The sequence below is a fragment of the Penicillium digitatum genome, chromosome 6 (assembly GCF_016767815.1).
Source record: "Penicillium digitatum chromosome 6, complete sequence".
Taxonomy (NCBI): Eukaryota; Fungi; Ascomycota; class Eurotiomycetes; order Eurotiales; family Aspergillaceae; genus Penicillium; species Penicillium digitatum.
Window position 1 is genome coordinate 1,302,700 of NC_089389.1, and position 20,553 is coordinate 1,323,252.

The window sequence follows — 20,553 nt, forward strand, 5'->3', positions numbered from 1 at the left end:
TTTACAATTGAAGAGCCCTCGCATTGAGCATGGGAGCTCGAACCGTATCGGCCACCGGGCTGATCCTCTCATCACGAACAACTGTCTGTTCCCAATGCCTCCGCGATGACCTCCGTTTCGCGCATATTGCTCTCCAATCCCGCAAATACCATCCGACGCGCCGGCGGGATGCCTCGCCATTTGGAGCTGCTGTGTCAGCGGCTCAGGCCATCTTCAAGGGCATGCCGAAGGCGCCTCCAGGTATCTCCGTCGACCCATTGAGAATGGTTGGGAAAGAGCTCAAGTTCCTCACCAAGAACATCCGACAATTGCTTGGATCGGGCCACCCAGCGCTGGACAAGGTCGCCAAGTACTACACTCATAGCGAGGGTAAGCACATGCGGCCCATGCTTGTCCTCTTAATGTCCCAAGCAACAGCTTTGGACCCTCGCAAGCACCACGCCTACACGGACAAACCGAGCCCAGTCGATTCCCCCTTCAGTGCCCCATCTATCCTTGAAGACGCCAACCCAGAAATGAGCCCGCTTGTGACCCCGAATGCCGAGAGTAAATATGACGTTCCGGGAGATGATAACATCCTACCTTCACAACGACGACTGGCCGAGATTACGGAGTTGATCCACACAGCATCTCTCCTGCACGACGATGTCATCGATAATGCCGTGACACGTCGCGCCAATAGCTCCGCGAACCTAGCGTTCGGAAATAAGATGGCCGTGCTAGCGGGTGACTTTTTGCTCGGGCGTGCCTCGGTAGCGCTGGCTCGTCTGCGTGACCCCGAGGTCACCGAACTCATGGCCACTGTCATTGCTAATCTGGTAGAGGGCGAGTTCATGCAACTGAAGAACACTGCGCAAGATGAATCGAGACCCGTCTATACCGAAGAGACACTAGCCTACTATCTCCAGAAGACTTACCTGAAGACCGCCAGTCTCATCAGCAAATCCTGCCGTTCCGCTGCGGTCCTGGGACGAAGTGCCCCGGAGGTGATCGAGGCTTCGTACGCCTATGGCCGCAACTTAGGTCTGGCTTTCCAGCTTGTTGATGATATGTTGGATTACACAGTCACTGAGGCTGAGATGGGCAAGCCCGTTGGTGCAGACTTGGAGCTTGGATTGGCGACTGCGCCACTCTTGTTTGCGTGGAAGAGCAACCCGGAGCTTGGTCCTCTGGTCGGACGGAAGTTCCGCAAGGAGGGTGATGTGCAGCTGGTGAGTGTTCAAAATGGCGTGCGAACTTGCTTAGTACGACTATACTAACCCTTTGCTTCCACTAGGCCCGTGATCTCGTTTACCGCAGCGATGGTGTTGAGCAGACCCGTGCTCTGGCCCAGGAATACGCCGACAAGGCCATTGCCGCCATCAGCGACTTCCCAGACTGTGATGCCAAGACCGGTCTCATCGAGATGTGCGAGAAGACCATGAATCGCAGGAAGTAGAGGAGATTGCGCTCCCATGTACACATCTTTTTCTTTCAGCTTGCCCGTCCCCTGTTGCTTCTTCAAGTGACAGTGTTTTTTTTTTCTTTTCTATGTGCCTATGTACACTTAGATGTCTTAGATGGTTTGGATATATACTTGATCTTCACCAATAGAAAGCTTTTCTTCTCTTCTCTCCTTGTGTTATATACGCTGCTTCTTACTCTATGGATGTTCATAGTATTTGCCTGAATCCTGAACAAGCCAGCTGTCGAACTATATTCATATCGCGTAAGCAGAAGTAAAAACCATCTTTGAATCCATCAGCGTGGTCTTTAGAATAGAGGATTCTGTATTTTACGTATGAGGCCCCTTTCACGCGCTTTGGGATAACCTCGTTGGGTCTTTGAAGTCACTGTTGCACTGCATAAAGAGGAGAGCTATCGAATCCTTTGTGCAATTCAAATTTTCAAAGCCCAGCTTGGGATATAGTGACCACTGTATGCAATTTGAACCGACTCAAACAGGAATAGGTGAGGTTGTTGACTTCTGAGATTCCTTTGATGTTCCTGACAGCTGGTCGATTCAGGCGGGATACAAAGGAATCTGCATGTAATGATACAGTGTGTATCAAAATAACTCGAAAAATACAAGATTACATTGGTTAAATGGAGTAAACTTGGATGACATACAAATACCAAACCTGTAATGCCGAGGTACGAGGTACCTCCGTCATCCCGTGCTTGTGGAAGCTTCAACTCCCTGCAACTTGACTCTCTTTGCGCGCCAGAATTCTTTGTCCTTTAGCTCGCTCGTTTTTTTCCAGAGCCGGTCTCTTTTCCTTTGCCCTGTCCTATCTTAGCTGTTGGAGGTCGCTCTCCCAAACTATGGAGCTTTCGACCCGCCCGCACTGATCGACTGGTTCCCGATGGGTTCGCTCGCTAGCTTCTTCTTCGTTTATGCCCTCGGTGGACTCACTTTTATTCCACTGGCATTATCTTCAATCATCCTCTACGCCTACCTGACCCTTCCATCTGCACCGCAACCGCCTCAATCATGCGAGAGAGTGCCCGACCTTGTCCGCCAACCTACCGATGACGACTTTAGTCTCAAGTCCGGCACCGACCAGCTGGCAGAGAAATTTCATCGTACCCACGAGTCTGACGTCGCTGCTGGATATTTTGCTGTCTGTCGTGAATATGTTCCTGGTGGTGTCAATGGGAAACCCCCCGAGAGAACGACTCCCGCAGGGGAAGTCGTTGCGGCCGAAAGCCCTAGCGTGTACCAGACTATGTACCGGAGTCTGTTCGATCGAAAGCAGGCACCCAGTATCGATCCGGCGAAGGCGAATGGGAAGATCACGAAACGGGCGCGGAATGTCTTCTACATAGTTCTCCGGTATGCCTCTCTCTGTCTGAATGTAAAGTTTGTTTGTCACTTAAGCGCGGATTGCTGATGTTGGATGATATGTGCTCAGACATGGCCACTTGATGCTTTACGATGATGCCAATCAGGTCGAGGTGCGGTATGTCATTTCTCTTGCTCACCACGATGTGACCATATACGGCGGAGAAGGGGATATCCCAGAAGGAGAACTGTGGCTCAAAAGAAACGCCATATGCCTCTCTCGGCGACTGGCTTCGCTTGGGGATCTAGGAGGGCCGACTCCGCCGTTTTATCTTTTCTCTGAAAACTTGTCTGAGAAGGAGGATTTCTATATCGCCATGCTGCAGAATCAAAACCGCCTGTGGGACTCGTCTGATCGTCCACCCAAGCACCAAGAGTTTGATACCAAGCATATTGTCACATTGGTTCGGCGCCTGCATTCCTCCGAAGAGCAGCTGCAGACACGTTGGATCAATGCCTTTCTTGGAAGGTGGTTTCTAGCCATGTACCGGACACCTGAGTTGGAGGAATTCGTGCGGAGCAAGATCGTCAAAAAGATCTCTCGTGCCAACAAACCTAATTTCATAAGCAAGATCGGCTTGCAGAGAATTGATATGGGCGAAGGGGCTCCATTCATCACCAACCCAAGACTGAAGGACTTGACGGTGGACGGTAATTGCTGTGTGGAGGCCGATCTGCAATATACCGGAAACTTCCGTGTCGAAATCTCGGCGACTGTACGCATTGACTTGGGTCCTCGGTTCAAGGCCAGGGAGGTCGACATTGTCCTTGCCGTTGTGTTGAAGAAACTTGAAGGCCATTTGTTGGTACGCTTCAAGCCCCCACCCAGCAATCGCGTCTGGATGTCATTCGAAACCACGCCGAAGATGGAAATGGACATCCAACCCATTGTCAGCTCCAAGCAAATCACTTACAGTCTCATCCTGCGCACTATAGAGAGTAAGATCCGCGAAGCAGTGGCAGAGAGCATCGTTCTGCCTTTCTGGGACGATGTTCCCTTCCATAATACCCTCGGCCAGGCTTTCCGCGGTGGCATCTGGCAACACGAAACTCCAGAGTCGAGTGCTCAGGTAGAGATACCAGAGATACCTGATGAATCTGGCGAAGCTCCCCCGACCCCGAAGAGCGTTTCTAGTGATTCCATTGAAGTCCTTAAGTCCAAGGACGATCGCACGATGAGCGTGCCTATACTTTCTGAGTCGAAGATCAAACCGCGCAAAGGGCTGAAATCTTCCCTATCGGACCAGCAATCGAACAGTTCCACTGCAACTTCCACTGGTGTTGAGAGATCGGAAACCACACCGCTGCCCCGAGCTATTCAGTCGCAGACCCTCTCTCATGCTGCAGACCCTGTAGTCACAGCGGACAATGCCCAGGTGGAAAAGCCTGTTTCGGAGAACAAAGGCGAAGAAAAAAGTCATGCAACAAGCGCCATGATAGAGATATCAAGCCGGTCCCCGCCTACCTCCCCGCAGGGAACTCCAGGCACCTCGCCACCGACGGCTGGTCTTATAATGCCAGAAAATGCGGTCCATAGCCGTGAGTCGTTGGTTGCAGATTCTATTGATAGCGCTAGCTTTGCCCATGAAAGTGTTATTCAAAGACCTTCTTCTACTCGCATGGAGAGCGGGTCCCTCTCCAGCTTGAGGAACCCCCGGGGTGGTTCTACCACATCCGTCGTCAGCGACACGGCTTCACGGCGCAGCACAAATGATGCCGCCACCAAATCCTTAGCACCTTCCGATGACAGGTCTTCTGGTTCAATGACTCTTGGGCAAGCCACTGCCGCCGCCAAGAAATGGAGTTGGAGCGTGTTTGGTAAAGGTGACACAAATCACAGTCAGGAATCGTCACGGGCTCCTCCAGGCACGCTTAACCAACCGATTGGGCGAGGTCATCCTCATCCACCTCTTGGAACACCCTTGCCGCGCCCTGATAAATATGCCTTGAAGAGGAACTCAGGAACATTGCCCAAGCGTAAACCTGTGGCAGCACACACAGTGCCTGAACACCCCAAGACAGGAGACCAACAAGCCCCACTATCGCAGTTACCTCGCAGGAAACCAATGGCCCTTGAAGTGCGGAATCACCAAGGCACTGATGAACTGCTCGTGGTGGAAGCACCTCACGAATCTGAACCAAATAGTCCGGCCCCTGGGGACCTGGAACTAGACTCTAGTCTGATAGCCCCGAATCTTGTCGAGAGTGAGACACCATTCAAGACTGGACAGCTTGAGACTGATTCCGAAGCGCAAGAAGAGTTGCCCGCTGTTGAATCGCTGCGCTCTGTTGATCAGACGCCCTCTTTATTAACTCCAGACAATCATGATGCCTTGCCACCTACTGGAAGGGTGTTGATGCCCTCATTGTAATGCTCGTTTCTTTCGCCCCCGCCCGAAAGAGGGGATTGGTTCATATCAACTCATGCAACTATTGAACTGAAAGACGAGCTCCTTCGGACCTTTTGATTCCTTGGTCAAATTGCTGTGCTGGACAGAAGTCTCCATGTCAGGCTGGTAGTCCCTACATGCGCTCGCTCTCTCGCACAAACTATCCCAAGTCCCCTAAATGTCTTCTTTATGTTTGTAGCTAACCCTCCGAGCTTCAATATATTCACGTCAATCACAAGTTGTTTCGAACGAAGTAGATCAAGCAGACCGTAAAGATTGGCCCAGATGAACCTCGTTCATTTCTGCTGCCTGGCCTGCACCGTATACATCATATATGTTTGGTACGTAAACCGAGACAGCCTTCGTAAGAGACAATGCCTTAAATCCAAGCCGTGGCCCAAACCCGCATCGGCTTAGGCGTCGCCAAGACTCCCGACAGGCGCCAGCTTTCCCGTTCCCCATCAACGTCATTGCTCGAACTCCCACGTGTGTCTTTTTTGGTGCTTCACCAATTCCCCTTCGCTTCGCGATTCGAATAATCCGCTTATTACGGTCAGCGCAATTCATCTCTAGCGTCTGTGCGCTGTCCGGGTTTGAGATCTTGTCAACGCGACAAAACTTTCTGACATTCGTCCACTCCCTTCCCCCTGAGCACACATCCCAACGTCCACGATGAGTCGGTAAGCAGAACCGATAAATTATCTTGAGAGTTCTTGTCTGATATAAGATTGCGCAGGACCGAGGCCGATTTGGCCATCAATATTCGCAAGGCCACCAGTATCGGTATGTCGTTAATTGAGGACGAGTTCGATGCGGGAGAATGGACATGATGAGCTGACAATTTAATAACAGAGGAAACCGCCCCTAAACGTATGTCCTGATCATGTTTCACTGCCATCCATCGAATCCATTGATGCCGCCTCAGCTTTGCCCGTCCGAATCGAACTGACCATCCTCCGCGCCTGTAGGGAAACATGTGCGGAGCTGCATCGTCTATACGTGGGACCACAAGTCATCGGCGGCGTTCTGGGCTGGCATGAAAGTGTACGTTTTGGAGTAACCGAAAGTCATGGAAAATGGCCGTTGTTCTCGAGATGGCTGACACGGCTTCGTTCTTCACAGGCAGCCCGTTCTCGCCGACGAGGTCCAGACGTTCAAGGCCCTGATCACGATACACAAGGTTCTCCAGGAGGGTCACCCTATGGTTGTCCGCGAGGCGCAGCAACATTCCAGCTGGATTGATAGCTTGATGCGAGGAGTTGGAGGCGATGGCGTTCGAGGTATGTATTCCACGCAGGACGCCTGCGCAATTGCTCTCTGCTCTAGGAGTGGCAACGCATGCGACGGACCGTATACTGACAGTTCTCGATAGGATATGCGCCGCTCATTCGGGAGTATGTCTTCTTCCTCGAGGCGAAACTGAACTTCCACCGCAATCACCCCGAATTCAATGGTATGTCATTCGCAGTTGCCCAGTACTGTGAAGGGCTGGTATCTGACAGTCTCAGGCTTGTTCGAGTACGAGGAGTACATTAGTTTAAAGTCGATCAACGATCCAAACGAAGGGTGGGTACATACTTGGTCTTTGCGACTAGGGAGAGAGGCGCTGACAGTCACACAGCTACGAGACTATCAGCGATTTGATGGGCCTGCAAGATCAAATCGATTCCTTCCAAAAGCTCATCTTCTCGAACTTCCAGTCCGGCACGAACAACGAATGTCGGATCTCGGCATTGGTGCCACTTGTGCAGGAGAGTTATGGTATCTACAAGTTCGTTACCAGCATGTTGCGAGCCATGCACACAAGTATGTTGCTTTGGCCCTTGGAATATTTGTGCAATAGCTGCTGACTGATGTTTCCTGTAGCCACTGGAGAGGACGAAGCTCTTGAGCCACTCCGAGGCCGATATGATGCCCAGCACCACCGTCTTGTTCGGTTCTACTACGAATGCTCCAACCTGCGCTATCTGACAGGGCTCATCACAATCCCGAAGTTGCCACAAGATCCGCCTAATTTGCTTGCCGAAGATGACGATCGCCCAGCTCTTCCAAGACGACCGGCGAGAGAAGTGGAAAAACAACCCTCGCCGCCACCGAAGGTCTCTGCTGAACCAGAGCCGATCAATGATTTCTGGACGAACGAAACTAAACGCCAACAAGAAGAGTACGAGGCGGAGCAGCGACGCTTGCAGCAGCAGTGGGAGGACCAACAGCGCCAGCAAATCCTCGCCCAACAGCAAGCCCAGAACGAATTCGAGGAACAGCAGCGTTTGCAGGCGGAACAACAGCGATTGGCACAGGAGCAGCTTCTCCGCGACCAGTACCAGACACAGACACAAGGCCGGCTGGCAGAGCTAGAGCAGGAAAACCTTAACGCCCGTGCACAGTATGAGCGCGACCAGCTGATGCTGCAGCAATACGACCGCCGTGTTAAAGAGGTCGAGGAGCAGATGAACCACTTGACCTCGAATCTGAACTTGCAGAATGCCTCGAAGGACGATCAGATTCGATCCCTGCAAGAGCAGGTGAACACCTGGCGATCGAAGTACGAGGCATTGGCCAAGTTGTACTCGCAGCTTCGACAAGAGCACCTCGATCTTCTGCAGACCACCAAGAGCCTCAAACTCAAGGCAGCTTCCGCACAAGAGGCAATTGACCGACGAGAGAAGCTGGAGCGCGAGCTGAAGACCAAGAACTTGGAGCTGGCTGACATGATTCGGGAACGTGATCGTGCTCTGCATGACCGTGACCGTCTGACGGGAACTAACAAGGATGATCTGGAGAAGGTCAAGCGTGAGCTTCGCATGGCTCTTGAGCGTGCTGAAAACGCAGAACGCTCCAAGGGCACCGAGATCTCGACCTTGTTGTCCAAGTATAACCGCGAAATGGCTGACCTGGAGGAGTCCCTTCGAGTGAGTAAATGTTCATCCATCTTTAAATCTGTGATTCAAACTGACCTTTATAGATTAAAACGCGCGCATTGGACGAATTTTCTAGTCGTAACAACGACCGCCAGGAAGACCTTAACCTAGCTCTTCGCGAGAAGGACGAGGAAATTGAGGTGTACAAGGCTGGTATGGACCAGGCTCTTGAGGAACTGGAGGAGTTGAGACTCGTAAGTGGTGATGTTAACAACATTCGATGTCTGCGTACTGATCATATTCCACTTTAGAGCCAAGGCGATGTCGACCATGCGCTAGACAGCCAGATTGACACTGTGCTTCACGGCACAGTCGCTAAGATTAACGATATTATCGATTCCGTGCTGCAGACTGGTGTGCAGCGTGTCGACGACGCTCTGTATGAACTGGATTCGTCCATGCAAGCTGGTAACCAGAATGCCTCTCCTCCATATGTCCTTTCGCAGATCGAAAAGGCGTCGGCTTCTGCCACCGAGTTTTCGACAGCTTTCAACAACTTTGTCGCCGATGGTCCCAATAGCCCCCATGCTGAGATCATCCGCACAGTGTCCATCTTCTCGGGATCTATCTCGGATGTGTTGAGCAACACCAAGGGTCTTATCCGCTTCGCCACCGACGATAAGAGCTCCGATCACCTAGTGAATGCTGCGCGTAAGTCTGCTCAGGCGACCGTGCGGTTTTTCCGTGGCTTGCAGTCGTTCCGTCTCGAAGGATTGGAACCACTACAGAAGACTGATGTTGTTATCAACAACAACCTCGAAGTTCAGCGTGATCTACAGGCGCTGTCGAAGCTGGTTGACTCGTTCGCTCCTAAGAATACCAAGATCAGCACCAGTGGTGATCTGGGTGACCTTGTCGACCAGGAACTACTCAAGGCCGCTGATGCTATTGACGCGGCTGCCCAGCGTCTGGCTAAGCTTAAGAATAAGCCCCGTGATGGGTACTCGACTTACGAGCTACGCATCAACGATGTTATTCTTGCCGCCGCTATCGCCGTTACCAACGCAATCTCAGAGCTGATCAAGGCCGCCACAGAGAGTCAGCAGGAGATTGTTCGCGAAGGCCGTGGAAGCTCGTCTCGCACCGCCTTCTATAAGAAGAACAACCGGTGGACGGAGGGCTTAATCTCTGCCGCTAAAGCAGTAGCCTCTTCGACCAATACATTGATCGAGACTGCCGATGGTGTAATCTCGGGCCGCAACTCGCCCGAGCAACTTATTGTCGCCTCCAACGATGTCGCAGCCAGCACTGCCCAGCTTGTCGCGGCCAGTCGCGTCAAGGCAACATTCATGAGCAAGACCCAGGACCGGCTGGAGACCGCCAGCAAGGCCGTTGGTGCTGCTTGCCGTGCCCTCGTGCGACAGGTGCAGGATATAATCAGGGAAAAGAACCGCGACGGCGATGATGGAGAGGATTATGGAAAGCTGAGCTCTCACGAGTTCAAGGTCCGCGAGATGGAGCAGCAGGTAGGTGACGCCCCATTTCCTCTGATATCCCACCCACCCAATGCTAATCTGTTATCCTTTCAACAGGTCGAAATCCTCCAACTCGAGAACAGTCTCGCTCGCGCCCGCCAGCGTCTGGGCGAAATGCGCAAGATCTCTTACCAGGAGGATTAGGGAAATCGTCGCATGTGTCTTTCGCTCTTGGCTGTCCGTGTACATTCCGCATCTCAATTCCGAGGAGCTCTGTTTCCTCCGTGTCGCACTTTGCGTTCTTCGGCCTGGGCCCATCTCCCCAAACCCCGTAATTAGTCTCCTGTTTTGATTTCCCATAGCGAATGCAAGTAACTTACCCAGCTCCCTGAATCATCGTAGCTTGTAGACCTACTCCCCCTGTATCCGTGTCCTGTTCTGGCCCAAGTAGACAACCCTGTAGAGCGCACGGTCGCATGCACGGCTCGTCCCGAAGTCTCCGGAATGTCCCCTGCTCGAGGCTGCATGCCAAGCCTTGTCTCCATACCCGACTGGCGGGAACCATGGGTGCAGTGCATACCGATTCACGGGTGGATTCAATTAGCGGCGGTTACCAACAAAGGGTATCGAGACATCATCTCAAGCCTACAGACAAAGAATCGAGGGTCTACGCGTCGCTGGGTGGTTGGAGCCTCGAGGTCAAAGCAATATGTAGACCCAAGTAGACTCCGAGTAAGGCAATGGAAATGACTGGTTCGCAATCCAAGAAACACGGTAGTTGGAGGAATGGTTGGTCATCGATATATTGCTGTGTGCCCATGATGGGAAAGATGCAACTGTATGCTAGAGACGCGTCCTTGCAAATCCATTTTTGACTTACATACTACAATAGAGAAGGTCATTGGCGCAAAGTCACTAGTTGAATTGCAATTTAAAGTACAAAAAAAAAAAACTCACGTTGCAAGAAAAGTGCGTCTGGAAAACCCCGTGGGAAAGAAAGCCAGTCAGCTCAGTTCCTGAGAACTGGTCATGAGCGAAAACAGAAGAAATGGAAGAAGAGACGGCTAATAATACAGGAGAATTGTGCGACATGCGAAGGAAATTGAATTTTTTTTTTTGAAAGTGGTTTGTTTTCAATTTTTTTGGGGGGCGGGTTTTGAGAAAAAGTGCATTTGAAAATCCGACTGGTGAAGGCGATTCGTGTATGCTCGTGAGGGACCGGTCATCGAAAGCAGACAGAAAAAGGAATGGCATGGTGAATTGTGATTCGTAGGTGATGGTCATGTCAAGTGTCGCTGAGCGGGGTCAAGATTGAGAAGGAGCCATGTTAGAACACGGTAGGGATAAGCAGAGACTTGAGAGCTCTAGTTATTCCCAAGAAGTAGATCAAGGTTTGCCATTGTAGTAGAGTAGGAGGGGATACTGTCTGGATCATAAATGACAGGAATGCCGTGGTCGCGCTCGGAATCAAGGGTAGAGTACATCTCATCAACTTCAAACTCTTCGATTGGCCACTGAGGAACGTCGCCGAGTACCCAGTTCTGAGGCTCCGGAATGGTGGCTGAAAATGATGGCTCCACGGCGAACACAGCTCCATCTTCGAGAATGTGCTTGTCCCACTCTTCGTCACGTTTCTGGGCAAAGTTGTTGTCTGTGCAGTGCTGCACAACTTGGTCCACAGAAATCATAGGAGTAACGATGTTGTGCAAATTTGACGAGCCAATCTTGCGCAAGCTGAGGCTGTTTCCATTGGGTTGGACACTCCAACCAGACGAGGCGAGATACTGCTGACGAGAAAGAAAACCCATCAAAGGCAGGCAAAGATCAACAAAGATAGAAAGTGAAGGAGTGTCGACATCGAAATGATCTCTGATGACAGTGTACGCCTTGGCAAGGATAGCCCAGTGGGATTTCAAGGTATCGTCTTGCCACATTTCGCTGATGGCCATTGACTTCACCTTTTGAGGAATTCCAGGGAACATGGGTGCGCAGAAGCCTAAAAAACTGTCAGAAGTGAATCAACTATCACAAAGATGCTACCTACTGCGGAAAATCATAAAAGAGTTAAGAGGACGGAGACGTCGCTGCTCCAAGGGAGGGGATAGAACATCCTCCATGGCAGTTCCAACACATCCGGTGGTTGAGTCTGGGTGAAGTTGTTGCATGGGCAAAGCTTCGTCAATGCGTTTCAGTTCCAGCACGCCATTGGCATAGACAAAGCGTGGCCCGGTGGGCAAGAGTCTAGGCTGCTGGAAGTAGTTTGCAGGAATCTCACGCAGAACGTCAGCTGCATAGTGTCCCACGGGAGAATCCTCAGGCCAACGGTCCAGCACCCTAAGAGCATGTCGAAAGGACAAGGTCTCGATGTATCGAAACAAAAGCATTTCAAAATGAGTAGGGGTATGTCCCAAAGGGACCGGAATAGCAAGTGTGGTAGACATATTAAACAATGCAGTGAGAGTCCAGAGTGAAGAGGTATCTGTGAAGAAACAAGGTGTGGGGTGAAAAGAAAAAGAAAAAGGTGGAGAGAACAGTGGGAAGAAAGAAGAGACAAAACAAGGTGGGGTGGTAAACAAATATAGGAACTTAGAGGCTGAGGAATAAGCTGGGTGAAGGTCGGCAACGAGGGGGACGATTTCTTTGTTTAGCAGCAACACCAATCATAGAGGAAGGTGACAAACATGTGATTTCTTTGTTTGTGTAGCAACACCAATCACAAGATCTTGCTCTATGAGGGATTTCCTTGTTAGGAATAGTAACAGTAGAACAAAGAAAGTCAATTCTGGAGGGATAAGACTAAGGAAGAAGTCATTTTGGAGTCAAGTACAACTTCCACAACAAGGTCGTGCACTGTTGTAGATCAGGATGTTAGACAGGCCATTCGGACCGTAACACTGTGTTGTTTGATAAGACTGTAGCTCCTCTACCTAAAAACTGCCATGATAAACTTATTATGATAACTCATCAAAACTTAGTTTCGATCTGTGCTACAACAGATGTATACATGCAGGTCGGGTAAGTGGATCTTTCTGGGTTCACCACGTGGCACTGCAGATCCGGGGGTTAGCGCCCGCACCTACAGGTAACCTTGGAACCTTAACATATCAAAGTCTACCTACACGCAACAAAACCAGTGATTCTGTTTCTTATTATATAGAGAATGCTAGTTCTGTAAAGTAGTGAGAAAAATGCTATGGTCGATATAGGAGATAACCTAAGACAAAGTATCATCCGCCAAAGTGTTGACAAGGCACCTATCCACGATGAACTTTTTTAAAAAAAAATGGAAAATCCCTATAGCAACAGCAAAGTAAACAAACCACGCAAACGAGGGACTGACCAATATGTGTAAGAAATCAAACAAAGAAATCAAACAAAGAAATCAAACAAAGAAATCAAACAAAGAAATCAAACAAAGAAATCAAACAAAGAGATCAAACAAAGAAATCAAACAAAGAAATTATTTACACCCAATTAAAGAATTGAAATAGGGGGAGGGGAAGGGAGGGGAGGGGAGGGGAGGGGAGGGGAGGTGGAATGGCACATGGCAAACACCAAGTGCTTCACTCGGACAGTCAAAAAGGACATAGAAGTCTTCAGCTAAGTCTGGGCAATGAATTGCCCGCTGCATGCTGCTATTTTGGCATATGACATCTTCTTAAATAGCATCACATTTTGTCTTACTCATTGATAGACGTATTTTGTTAGGATAAAAGGCCTCAGAACATATGAGTGCTTTCCATTAGTCATGTGTGCGTACGTCTACCCAAGTAGGTATTCTTGAAAAGTATCACATTTGGATCGTCAGAGACACTCAGTGTACAATCAACCCTATTGAATCTACAACGAGCGTATAAACATCAGCAACTTTAATTATTAACTGACGTGGTTATAGAATGTTCAATTTTTTTTGGCTACCGAGACATCTCCCCTTTCTAGGACATGCATTTTATTGCTCTTGCGTCGCAACCGGTGAGTTCCAATCACTTGCCCAGATGAAAGTGGAACACCGCCATTGAGTACCCTTTTCCTTTTCTCCGCTGGGCCCTAAAGGCCGGGGACAAATCCAAAATGAGCGGCCGCGATTCATTCCGGGCTTTTTCGTGGTCAAGCTAATACACGGCTCTTGGTGTCCATCGCATGGTGGAACGGGCTTCTTGGCGAAAAGTTTTGACCAATCCTCCTTGCTGACAATTGGGTCAATTATTGTGTCGTCAACAAATTTGCTGGCTGTCGGCCATTCGATAGAAATGCCATTTTCCTTCTTTATGATGTCTTCTTGGGACCCCGGAGGTTGCAGATTGATCCTTGGGGCTTTCCCTTTCTCTCGTGGGAGTTCTGATGGTTTGGAGTGAAGTGATGGTGTCGAGAGTCCCGGTGAAGCCATAGGTGACCGGGTAGCTTCGTGTACATCGACAGCTTTTGGCTTGAAGAAGCCCGTAAGTGTCTTTTGTCCTGCCGTAGAGCTCCCGGAAGATGTTGAAACGGCGGACTTGGAGCGTTTAGGGAATTTGATAGGTAGAGGCTGGGAGCGTTTGCGAGAAACAGTCTGAGGGGTTTGATTTTGTTCAGTAATAAGCGCAGAGCCCGTTTTGGTCGAGTCAGTGGATCCGAACGCTGTGTGCATGGCTGTAGATTCCGTGACTTCAGTTGTTGGCATGTTAGCCGGCGTAGCAGCTAGCTTTACCGGCCCTGACGGGATGCTGGCTGGTTTGCGAGCGAACATGTCCTTGATACTTCTTCGCTTATCAATGTCAAATTCAGGGAGCAAACGCCCCGAAGCAGGCAATGTGCACTCGTTTGAGTATTCCTGTTGTCGCTTGCCACAGTTAAACATTCCCGTTGGGTTGAGAATATCCCGAATGTTTACTTCGCCTTCGGGTTGATTCACAGAATCTTTGATGACTACATATACAGGACAGTGATCTGATCCCTGTAAAGCAGTCAATCAATAGTTCTACACAAAGGAGAGAAGCCCATACCATCAATCCCTCTTGAATATTCGAGTCGGAGAACCAGTTCCGCAGATCCAAGCTGCACAACACATAGTCAATCCTTGAGCCGTAATTCCCTGGTCGAGTATTGAGCTTCTGATCCCAGCATGTATACATGCCTGTTCGATCTAGGTGAAATGACCTGCAAACATCAAAGAGGACGGGATTTTCCCTGCCTTTATCACGTTCGCCAATAACCACGCCATCTGACATCAAGTGGTTGAATAGACGCCGAGAAGGGGCAGATACAAATTCCTCCTCTGTCATCGTACCTTTTCGTATGGCCTCAATCCCATGAGCAGCATCAATGCTCTGCTTTGAAATATTGATATCACCAGCCACGATCACATTCTTCCCCATCGCAGTCAGGTTGCGAATTCGAGAATCCAAGGCATTGAGAAAGTCCATGCGAAAGGTATCTCGACTCTCATCGCGATAGGCAGGGCAATAGACACCAATGAGGACAAACGCAGGAAATTCCAGAATGACGCAGCGCCCTTCGGAGTCGAGGGTTGGCGCGTCTATTGTGCCATCGGGCACCGAGCTCACATCCTCTTGCTCTTCTTCCGATTTGTGCCCATCGGGATTCATAGCGGGCCTAGAAAGCTGATCGGATGTTGGATACCCACCAATCTGCTGCTCTTCTGGAAGACTGCGGAAAGATGTTGAGGATTTCGGAGGGCAGAGAACTCCAGTAATGCCCTCTTCTGCCCTTATTGGAGAACATGTGGCATTGCGCGTGTAAATCACAACGCCCGAGTATCCTGATAGCAGTTAACTTTCTGTTTGTATAGTGATAGGGTAGTAAAATTGCCTTTTTTGACTCGAGGGAGACTGAAATAACAGTCCCATCCAGGAACCAAGACCATGTCATCGCGGAGGTCTTTGCGCTGAATCTTGGTTTCTTGGAGAATTACAATATCCGCCTCCAGTATATCAAACATGGACTTTGGACCAAATCAGCTCGAAATATTCAGAAAATTGAAGGATACAAACTTACCTCGAATGAGCGCGTCCCTCTCCATGGCTCATAGGAGAACGGGTTTCTTTTTGTTATAAGCGCTGAACAGGTTCAACTAGCAAATTTCTCTCATACCTTATACCATTGACTAGAAAAGGATAAACTGTCGGTATATATTCACCACTCCAAATATCCCCAATATTTCAGACAGAACTTACCATTCCATGTGGTGATGCGGAATCCCATGTTGGACGCGAGTGAATCAGGGGATAAGGCAGCATTTCTTGCGATATGAATAATCAATAGAGGCGAGGCACTGGTGGAAAAAGTCAAGTCAACAAGGACCAGACCCTCCTCTAGTTGTTAAATCTAGGTCATGGGTTGCGGGAGTAGTTCTCCCGACGTCCATACATATCGCACACTCAGCACGTGATATTGTTGCCTTGTATATCAGGCTTCATGACATCAGGTTACATAATCCGGGAGATCACGGGGATACGCTAAAGACGGCTTTGGACCTCATCGCACCACTTTTAACCTCCATCACCAAAACAACTCCTTAGCACCACCCACCATGTTCCCTCAGCGCAATCTCGGTCGCCTGTCCCAGCGTGCTTCGCAGCAGATGCGTTCCGCTCCAGTCCGCTCCACCATTCAGCGCCGTTTCAACAGTGCCGAGGCTAAGCCTTCTTGGATCGTTGACAACGAATTCAACCGCGAGAGAGCTGCCGTTAAGCACCATGCTGCCTCTACCAGTGGTACGTACCACCATAGTTGACCTCAATTGATTGTGCCGCATGGCCATTGGCCCGTAGACAACATCCGTTACTGACTAGATGATTGTACAGACCTCTGGCGCAGGCTGTCCATCTTGTACGTTTCAATCAAAAACTGCATTTATTTGACGCCCTCACGACAGAAAACAATCTAATCTTTTCGCAGTGCCGTGATCCCCTGCCTGATTGGTGGCGGTCTCAACGCCTACAACCTCTGGTCCGAGCACTGGGAGCACTGGGAGCACATGGCCCCGCTTGAGGAGCGCACCGAGTACCCTTACCAGAACATCCGCACGAAGAACTTCCCTTGGGGAGACGGTGATAAGGTATGTGCATCCAATTGTGCTATGTGCTGAAGACTCAAGCTAATCCGTATCTGGAATAGACCATCTTGTGAGTTCCGACTTCTCCAACCCACCACATACTATGCATTGTTTTGCACAACGGCTGGTTTCTGCAATTTCAACTAGATGAACTGCTTTCAAGTGGATCGCATGACAAATTTTCGCCATTTCACCCGCTAAAAACTAGAACTGACTCATCATCTACAGCTGGAACTCCGATGTCAACTACCACAACAAGGACAAGGCCACCTAAATTAGGTCGCTCACAATACTCCCTTATACTCGATATTTCCCTTCGAGTCCCGCTAGGGAACTACTGAGTGTGCCGGGGTCGGCTTCTCCATGTACATATACCAACTACGCTGTCGTTCTATAGCAGAAACACAGTCAAATGCTTGGGGAGCTGAACGTCCAGTTGACAGAATGAGGCGAAGCTTACTATGTATTAGTATACATTCATTCTTCCTGCTCTTCATTATGCTTCTTTTTGGATCATTCTATTTACTTGTCTCGAACTATACTTTTAAGGTTGCATCGGCCGGTGATTGCAATCTCCCATCCTGCCAAGTAAATACTGCGACTTGGACTCTTTGAAGAAAACGCATGTCCCAACTGGTATTACAAATAGCCTACATTGTATTCTAAAAGACAAATATTATGTCTTACTATGTGTTTCACCTCATGCTAAGATGCTCCCCAAATCGCATGGAAACTCAAACAGATCACTGGGTTTTACTACAGCCTGACTTGTTAAGGGCCAAGCTTCTCATATACATAAAACTTGATAGAGCTTTAGGCTATGAAGAAACAGTGACGCAATGTCTTGAAAGTAGCAAAAATATCTTCGCGTGCATTCCGAATGGCCTGATCAACCACGCTAAAAGGACCACGATAACAAGAAAGGATTCGCGTACAGAACAAAAATTTCTTGTCTCCTTGTGATTTGGACTGGAGTAATCAAGTTGGTCCACAATCAAACGATATGAAAAGGCACTTGTATCATAATAGTCGATGCTCCTCTAACAAGATAGGCCAATTTGCTTACCTCGCTGAACTGTAGATCCATGAAGCTTGAGAGTATTTGGTATACCATATAAGTGTGGTTAACTATCAAAAATTGACTGCGGTGGCGAACTTAACCTGTACATGTCTAGAAGTAACCACAACTCCGCGTAAAAATGTCCAGGTATTTAAGAAGACAATAACACTATACAAACAAAGAGCTATTTGGGGCGAGGAGATCCAGCCCAGACTCACCCTCGAGCAGAGGGAACAGGCGACGAATCCGATCCTCTAGAATAGCATATTCAGCCTCCCAACGTCGACGATCGAGACACTTCGCCTCTACGCGGCGCTCGCCGCCAAACCAAGCACCCTTAGCCTGATTCCTGCTCTCCTGTTCTTCTTGTCGAGCACGGGTTACAAGGGAAGAAACCATAGTTTTCCAATTCTCTAGCCCAACCTTCAGGCACTGTGCGCAACGAGTTCGAGCAGTACGGTCGGCTGAATTTCCAAGGTCGAGCATCGTGGACTCGGCCATGTCGACTGCATCGCGCGTCCAGGCAAGGCCGGATTCCTTCGACGAGGAGGCGTACAAGATCTCGCCGATGTAGGTCATCAGTCCTGCTTCTTCGCAGGCGGATGCCGTAGTGCGGCGTGGGGGTTCGTCGCCTGATGGGAGGGGTTCTGGGTACTTCACGGGAATGAGGACATTTCTGAGCGATCTGAAGAGAGAAGCGAACGGATCGTTGTTTGATTTAGGCAGGGTTGAAAAAAAGGGGGATGTATCAGAGTCTGGGGATAGAGGGAGGCTGCGTCGGGCTTTGAGAACAGATGTGAAGAGGGACAAAGCTGTTGGAAGGTTGGCCTGACGAGCGTTGTGGACGGCGAGGGCCGTGGAGACACGCATGATGTTCTCTGAAGGTAGATCCCCACCGTTGTTCGTCAAGATGCCACTCTTCAAGTCCACGATCTTGCTAGCATCTACTTTTAGCCCACTAGCAGCAATGTCCAAGGCCCACTTATACATGTCACCCGCCGAAAGGCCCAGACCTTTGAAATCAAGCCAATCAGCATATGCCAAGGCAGCATCAATTTTCTGCCTTGTGTCAAAGCCCTTGGTTGTCAAAATCCTCATATAGAAGCGCTCTGGAGACGGAGACGCCTGCTCACAGTCCTCTTCCCGCGGGACCTTCTTCTGGCCAGCGGGCATAGGCTTCGGTCGGGGATTTGAGGGTCCAACAACATATTCCGCAGGCGCAGATATTTTCTGCTTGCGATCTGTTAGCCAACCGTCCAGGTTCTCAGCAGCCTTGGCAGCGCCCATCAGGGCCTCGAAATATCCGCGGCGCCAAGGCTCACTCTTTGCGGAGACATCGAACCCAGTGCGACCGACACCTTCAACCAGAATTCCGCCTTCATCTTGTTCAATGAGACCTTTACCCTCTCCCTCTAGGTTCTCCAGACGCTCCAGCAGCTCACGAAGATATCCAGCAACCATGGGCCAATTCGTCATTAGCTTGCCGATCTGCTCGGGGTTCTGCAGTGCCTGCGCGGATCGCAAACACCAGCGGCTTTTCCAGGACCATTCCGGGGGAGTGGGCCATGAATGCTCGATATCTTCTTGGTAGATACCAAGTTGTATTGCAGAGAATAAGACAAGAATGGCAGACACCGATAGGCCGATTTTGACACCTCGTGATGCTCTTCGCTTGTAATGCTCGCGGCTCTCGGTAGATATCAAGCGACCAAAGTGCTGGCGGAGATGGATTGATAGGGGCGGGAGTGGACGAGTCGGCGCAAGAGGTGATAGGAAGGGTAGTTGAGGGCGACCCGGCGCCGGAGAAAGAAGAAGGAGGTGTGTGCGATGGGTGAATGGTCGGAGATGTACGTTAGGACCGGAGATCCGAGTTAGATGAGTCGGTCGGATATGACTCGGTATTCGGCCGACGATGTTTCGAGGAGGCAACATGATTGAACTACCGAAAAAAGTTCGAGATCGTTGAAGCCTCACCATGTACCTGGTGATTGATGGTTTGTCATGTTTGTTTGGCACGTGACTTTTGCAGACATTTCTCGGAAATAGGTCGATTCGAAAATTTCATCCGCGAATCGAGTTTCAGCAAATCTAACCTCATTTCTCGACTGTGATAGCATTGCGCAGTATTGTGTGTATCTGGAGATCTCGAACTTCATTTCTGTATGGGAAGTATACAATCTTCTTGTTTTGAGAGAACTTGATCTGAAATAGGCATGCATCTTGGAGTTCCACAGTTGCCTGGCAGATATACGTCAGCTTGGAGCTAACATTTACATTGCATTCAAAATAAATTTCAAGCTCAAAGCGTTGCACTAGCATCCTTCTCGTAACCGAAAACCTGATTCGCCTAGTGGTTTATTGACAGCTGTTTAATGGTCTAAGCACCGGAGTCAAGGATCAGTCTCCAAGGTCACAAGAGAGTGCGCCAGTGGGCCATTTCCCCGTAGTTTACCACAAGTGTGAGGGAAGCACTCGGAGTTTTTCCTATTTTACAATTTGCTAGAATCGCAACTCAAGATGGCGCTACCTCTGCGTTGATCGCACGTTGCAAGTCCCGGCGTTGAGAATTTCTAATGGAAAATATTCCCAAAGATCTCCTCCCCCCCAAATACGATATTTTGCTTCTGTCCCTCGTAATCAGCAAGATGTGACTTTCTGGCTCGATTATACAGGATATAGTTAGCTTCCAGAACATTGACGTCAGTCTCGGCCTGTTCGCTGTAGGAGGGTTTGTTATGGACAAAATTGAGAACTATGTCAACATTTTCAACGACTGTGTCTAACTATCCATGTTTTCAAATAGCTATGGATGTGCGAATGGTTCTTTACATCAACATTGGCGCTTGCTGACCTCCTTTCTGTTTAATGTATACATGTATAGAAGTGGAC

General features: G+C 49.6%; 7 protein-coding genes across 7 annotated transcripts; 4 read left to right on the forward strand and 3 right to left on the reverse strand.

Moving 5' to 3' along the window:
• Nucleotides 1-29: 29 nt before the first annotated feature.
• Nucleotides 30-1,438, forward strand: Pdw03_5479 (Hexaprenyl pyrophosphate synthetase Coq1, putative; the record flags this gene model as incomplete). The annotated part of the gene is made up of 2 exons (XM_014683350.1): nucleotides 30-1,211; nucleotides 1,277-1,438. 2 exons carry the CDS (start codon nucleotides 30-32, stop codon nucleotides 1,436-1,438), a joined length of 1,344 nt encoding a protein of 447 aa, XP_014538836.1.
• Nucleotides 1,439-2,345: 907 nt separating this feature from the next.
• Nucleotides 2,346-5,196, forward strand: Pdw03_5480 (endocytosis protein end4; the record flags this gene model as incomplete). The annotated part of the gene is made up of 2 exons (XM_014683349.1): nucleotides 2,346-2,815; nucleotides 2,895-5,196. The coding sequence occupies 2 exons, from the start codon at nucleotides 2,346-2,348 to the stop codon at nucleotides 5,194-5,196; spliced, it is 2,772 nt and encodes a 923-aa protein (XP_014538835.1).
• Nucleotides 5,197-5,886: 690 nt separating this feature from the next.
• Pdw03_5481 (Cytoskeleton assembly control protein Sla2, putative) lies at nucleotides 5,887-9,754 on the forward strand (the record flags this gene model as incomplete). The annotated part of the gene is made up of 12 exons (XM_014683348.1): nucleotides 5,887-5,894; nucleotides 5,951-5,997; nucleotides 6,067-6,084; nucleotides 6,183-6,258; nucleotides 6,337-6,494; nucleotides 6,587-6,667; nucleotides 6,723-6,780; nucleotides 6,836-7,020; nucleotides 7,081-8,126; nucleotides 8,180-8,329; nucleotides 8,387-9,601; nucleotides 9,668-9,754. 12 exons carry the CDS (start codon nucleotides 5,887-5,889, stop codon nucleotides 9,752-9,754), a joined length of 3,129 nt encoding a protein of 1,042 aa, XP_014538834.1.
• Nucleotides 9,755-10,914: 1,160 nt separating this feature from the next.
• Nucleotides 10,915-11,934, reverse strand: Pdw03_5482 (Mating type protein; the record flags this gene model as incomplete). Its single annotated transcript, XM_014683347.1, has 2 exons — nucleotides 10,915-11,546; nucleotides 11,595-11,934. 2 exons carry the CDS (start codon nucleotides 11,932-11,934, stop codon nucleotides 10,915-10,917), a joined length of 972 nt encoding a protein of 323 aa, XP_014538833.1.
• Nucleotides 11,935-13,499: 1,565 nt separating this feature from the next.
• Nucleotides 13,500-15,751, reverse strand: Pdw03_5483 (DNA lyase Apn2; the record flags this gene model as incomplete). The annotated part of the gene is made up of 6 exons (XM_066101069.1): nucleotides 13,500-14,483; nucleotides 14,533-15,308; nucleotides 15,359-15,491; nucleotides 15,545-15,590; nucleotides 15,641-15,653; nucleotides 15,724-15,751. The coding sequence occupies 6 exons, from the start codon at nucleotides 15,749-15,751 to the stop codon at nucleotides 13,500-13,502; spliced, it is 1,980 nt and encodes a 659-aa protein (XP_065958009.1).
• A 328-nt stretch (nucleotides 15,752-16,079) lies between these two features.
• On the forward strand, nucleotides 16,080-16,878 carry Pdw03_5484 (Cytochrome c oxidase polypeptide VIa; the record flags this gene model as incomplete). Its single annotated transcript, XM_014683345.1, has 5 exons — nucleotides 16,080-16,263; nucleotides 16,354-16,378; nucleotides 16,448-16,607; nucleotides 16,667-16,674; nucleotides 16,833-16,878. The coding sequence occupies 5 exons, from the start codon at nucleotides 16,080-16,082 to the stop codon at nucleotides 16,876-16,878; spliced, it is 423 nt and encodes a 140-aa protein (XP_014538831.1).
• A 954-nt stretch (nucleotides 16,879-17,832) lies between these two features.
• On the reverse strand, nucleotides 17,833-19,596 carry Pdw03_5485 (MFS maltose permease; the record flags this gene model as incomplete). Its single annotated transcript, XM_014683344.1, has 1 exon — nucleotides 17,833-19,596. One exon carries the CDS (start codon nucleotides 19,594-19,596, stop codon nucleotides 17,833-17,835), a length of 1,764 nt encoding a protein of 587 aa, XP_014538830.1.
• Between the last annotated feature and the right edge of the window lie 957 nt (nucleotides 19,597-20,553).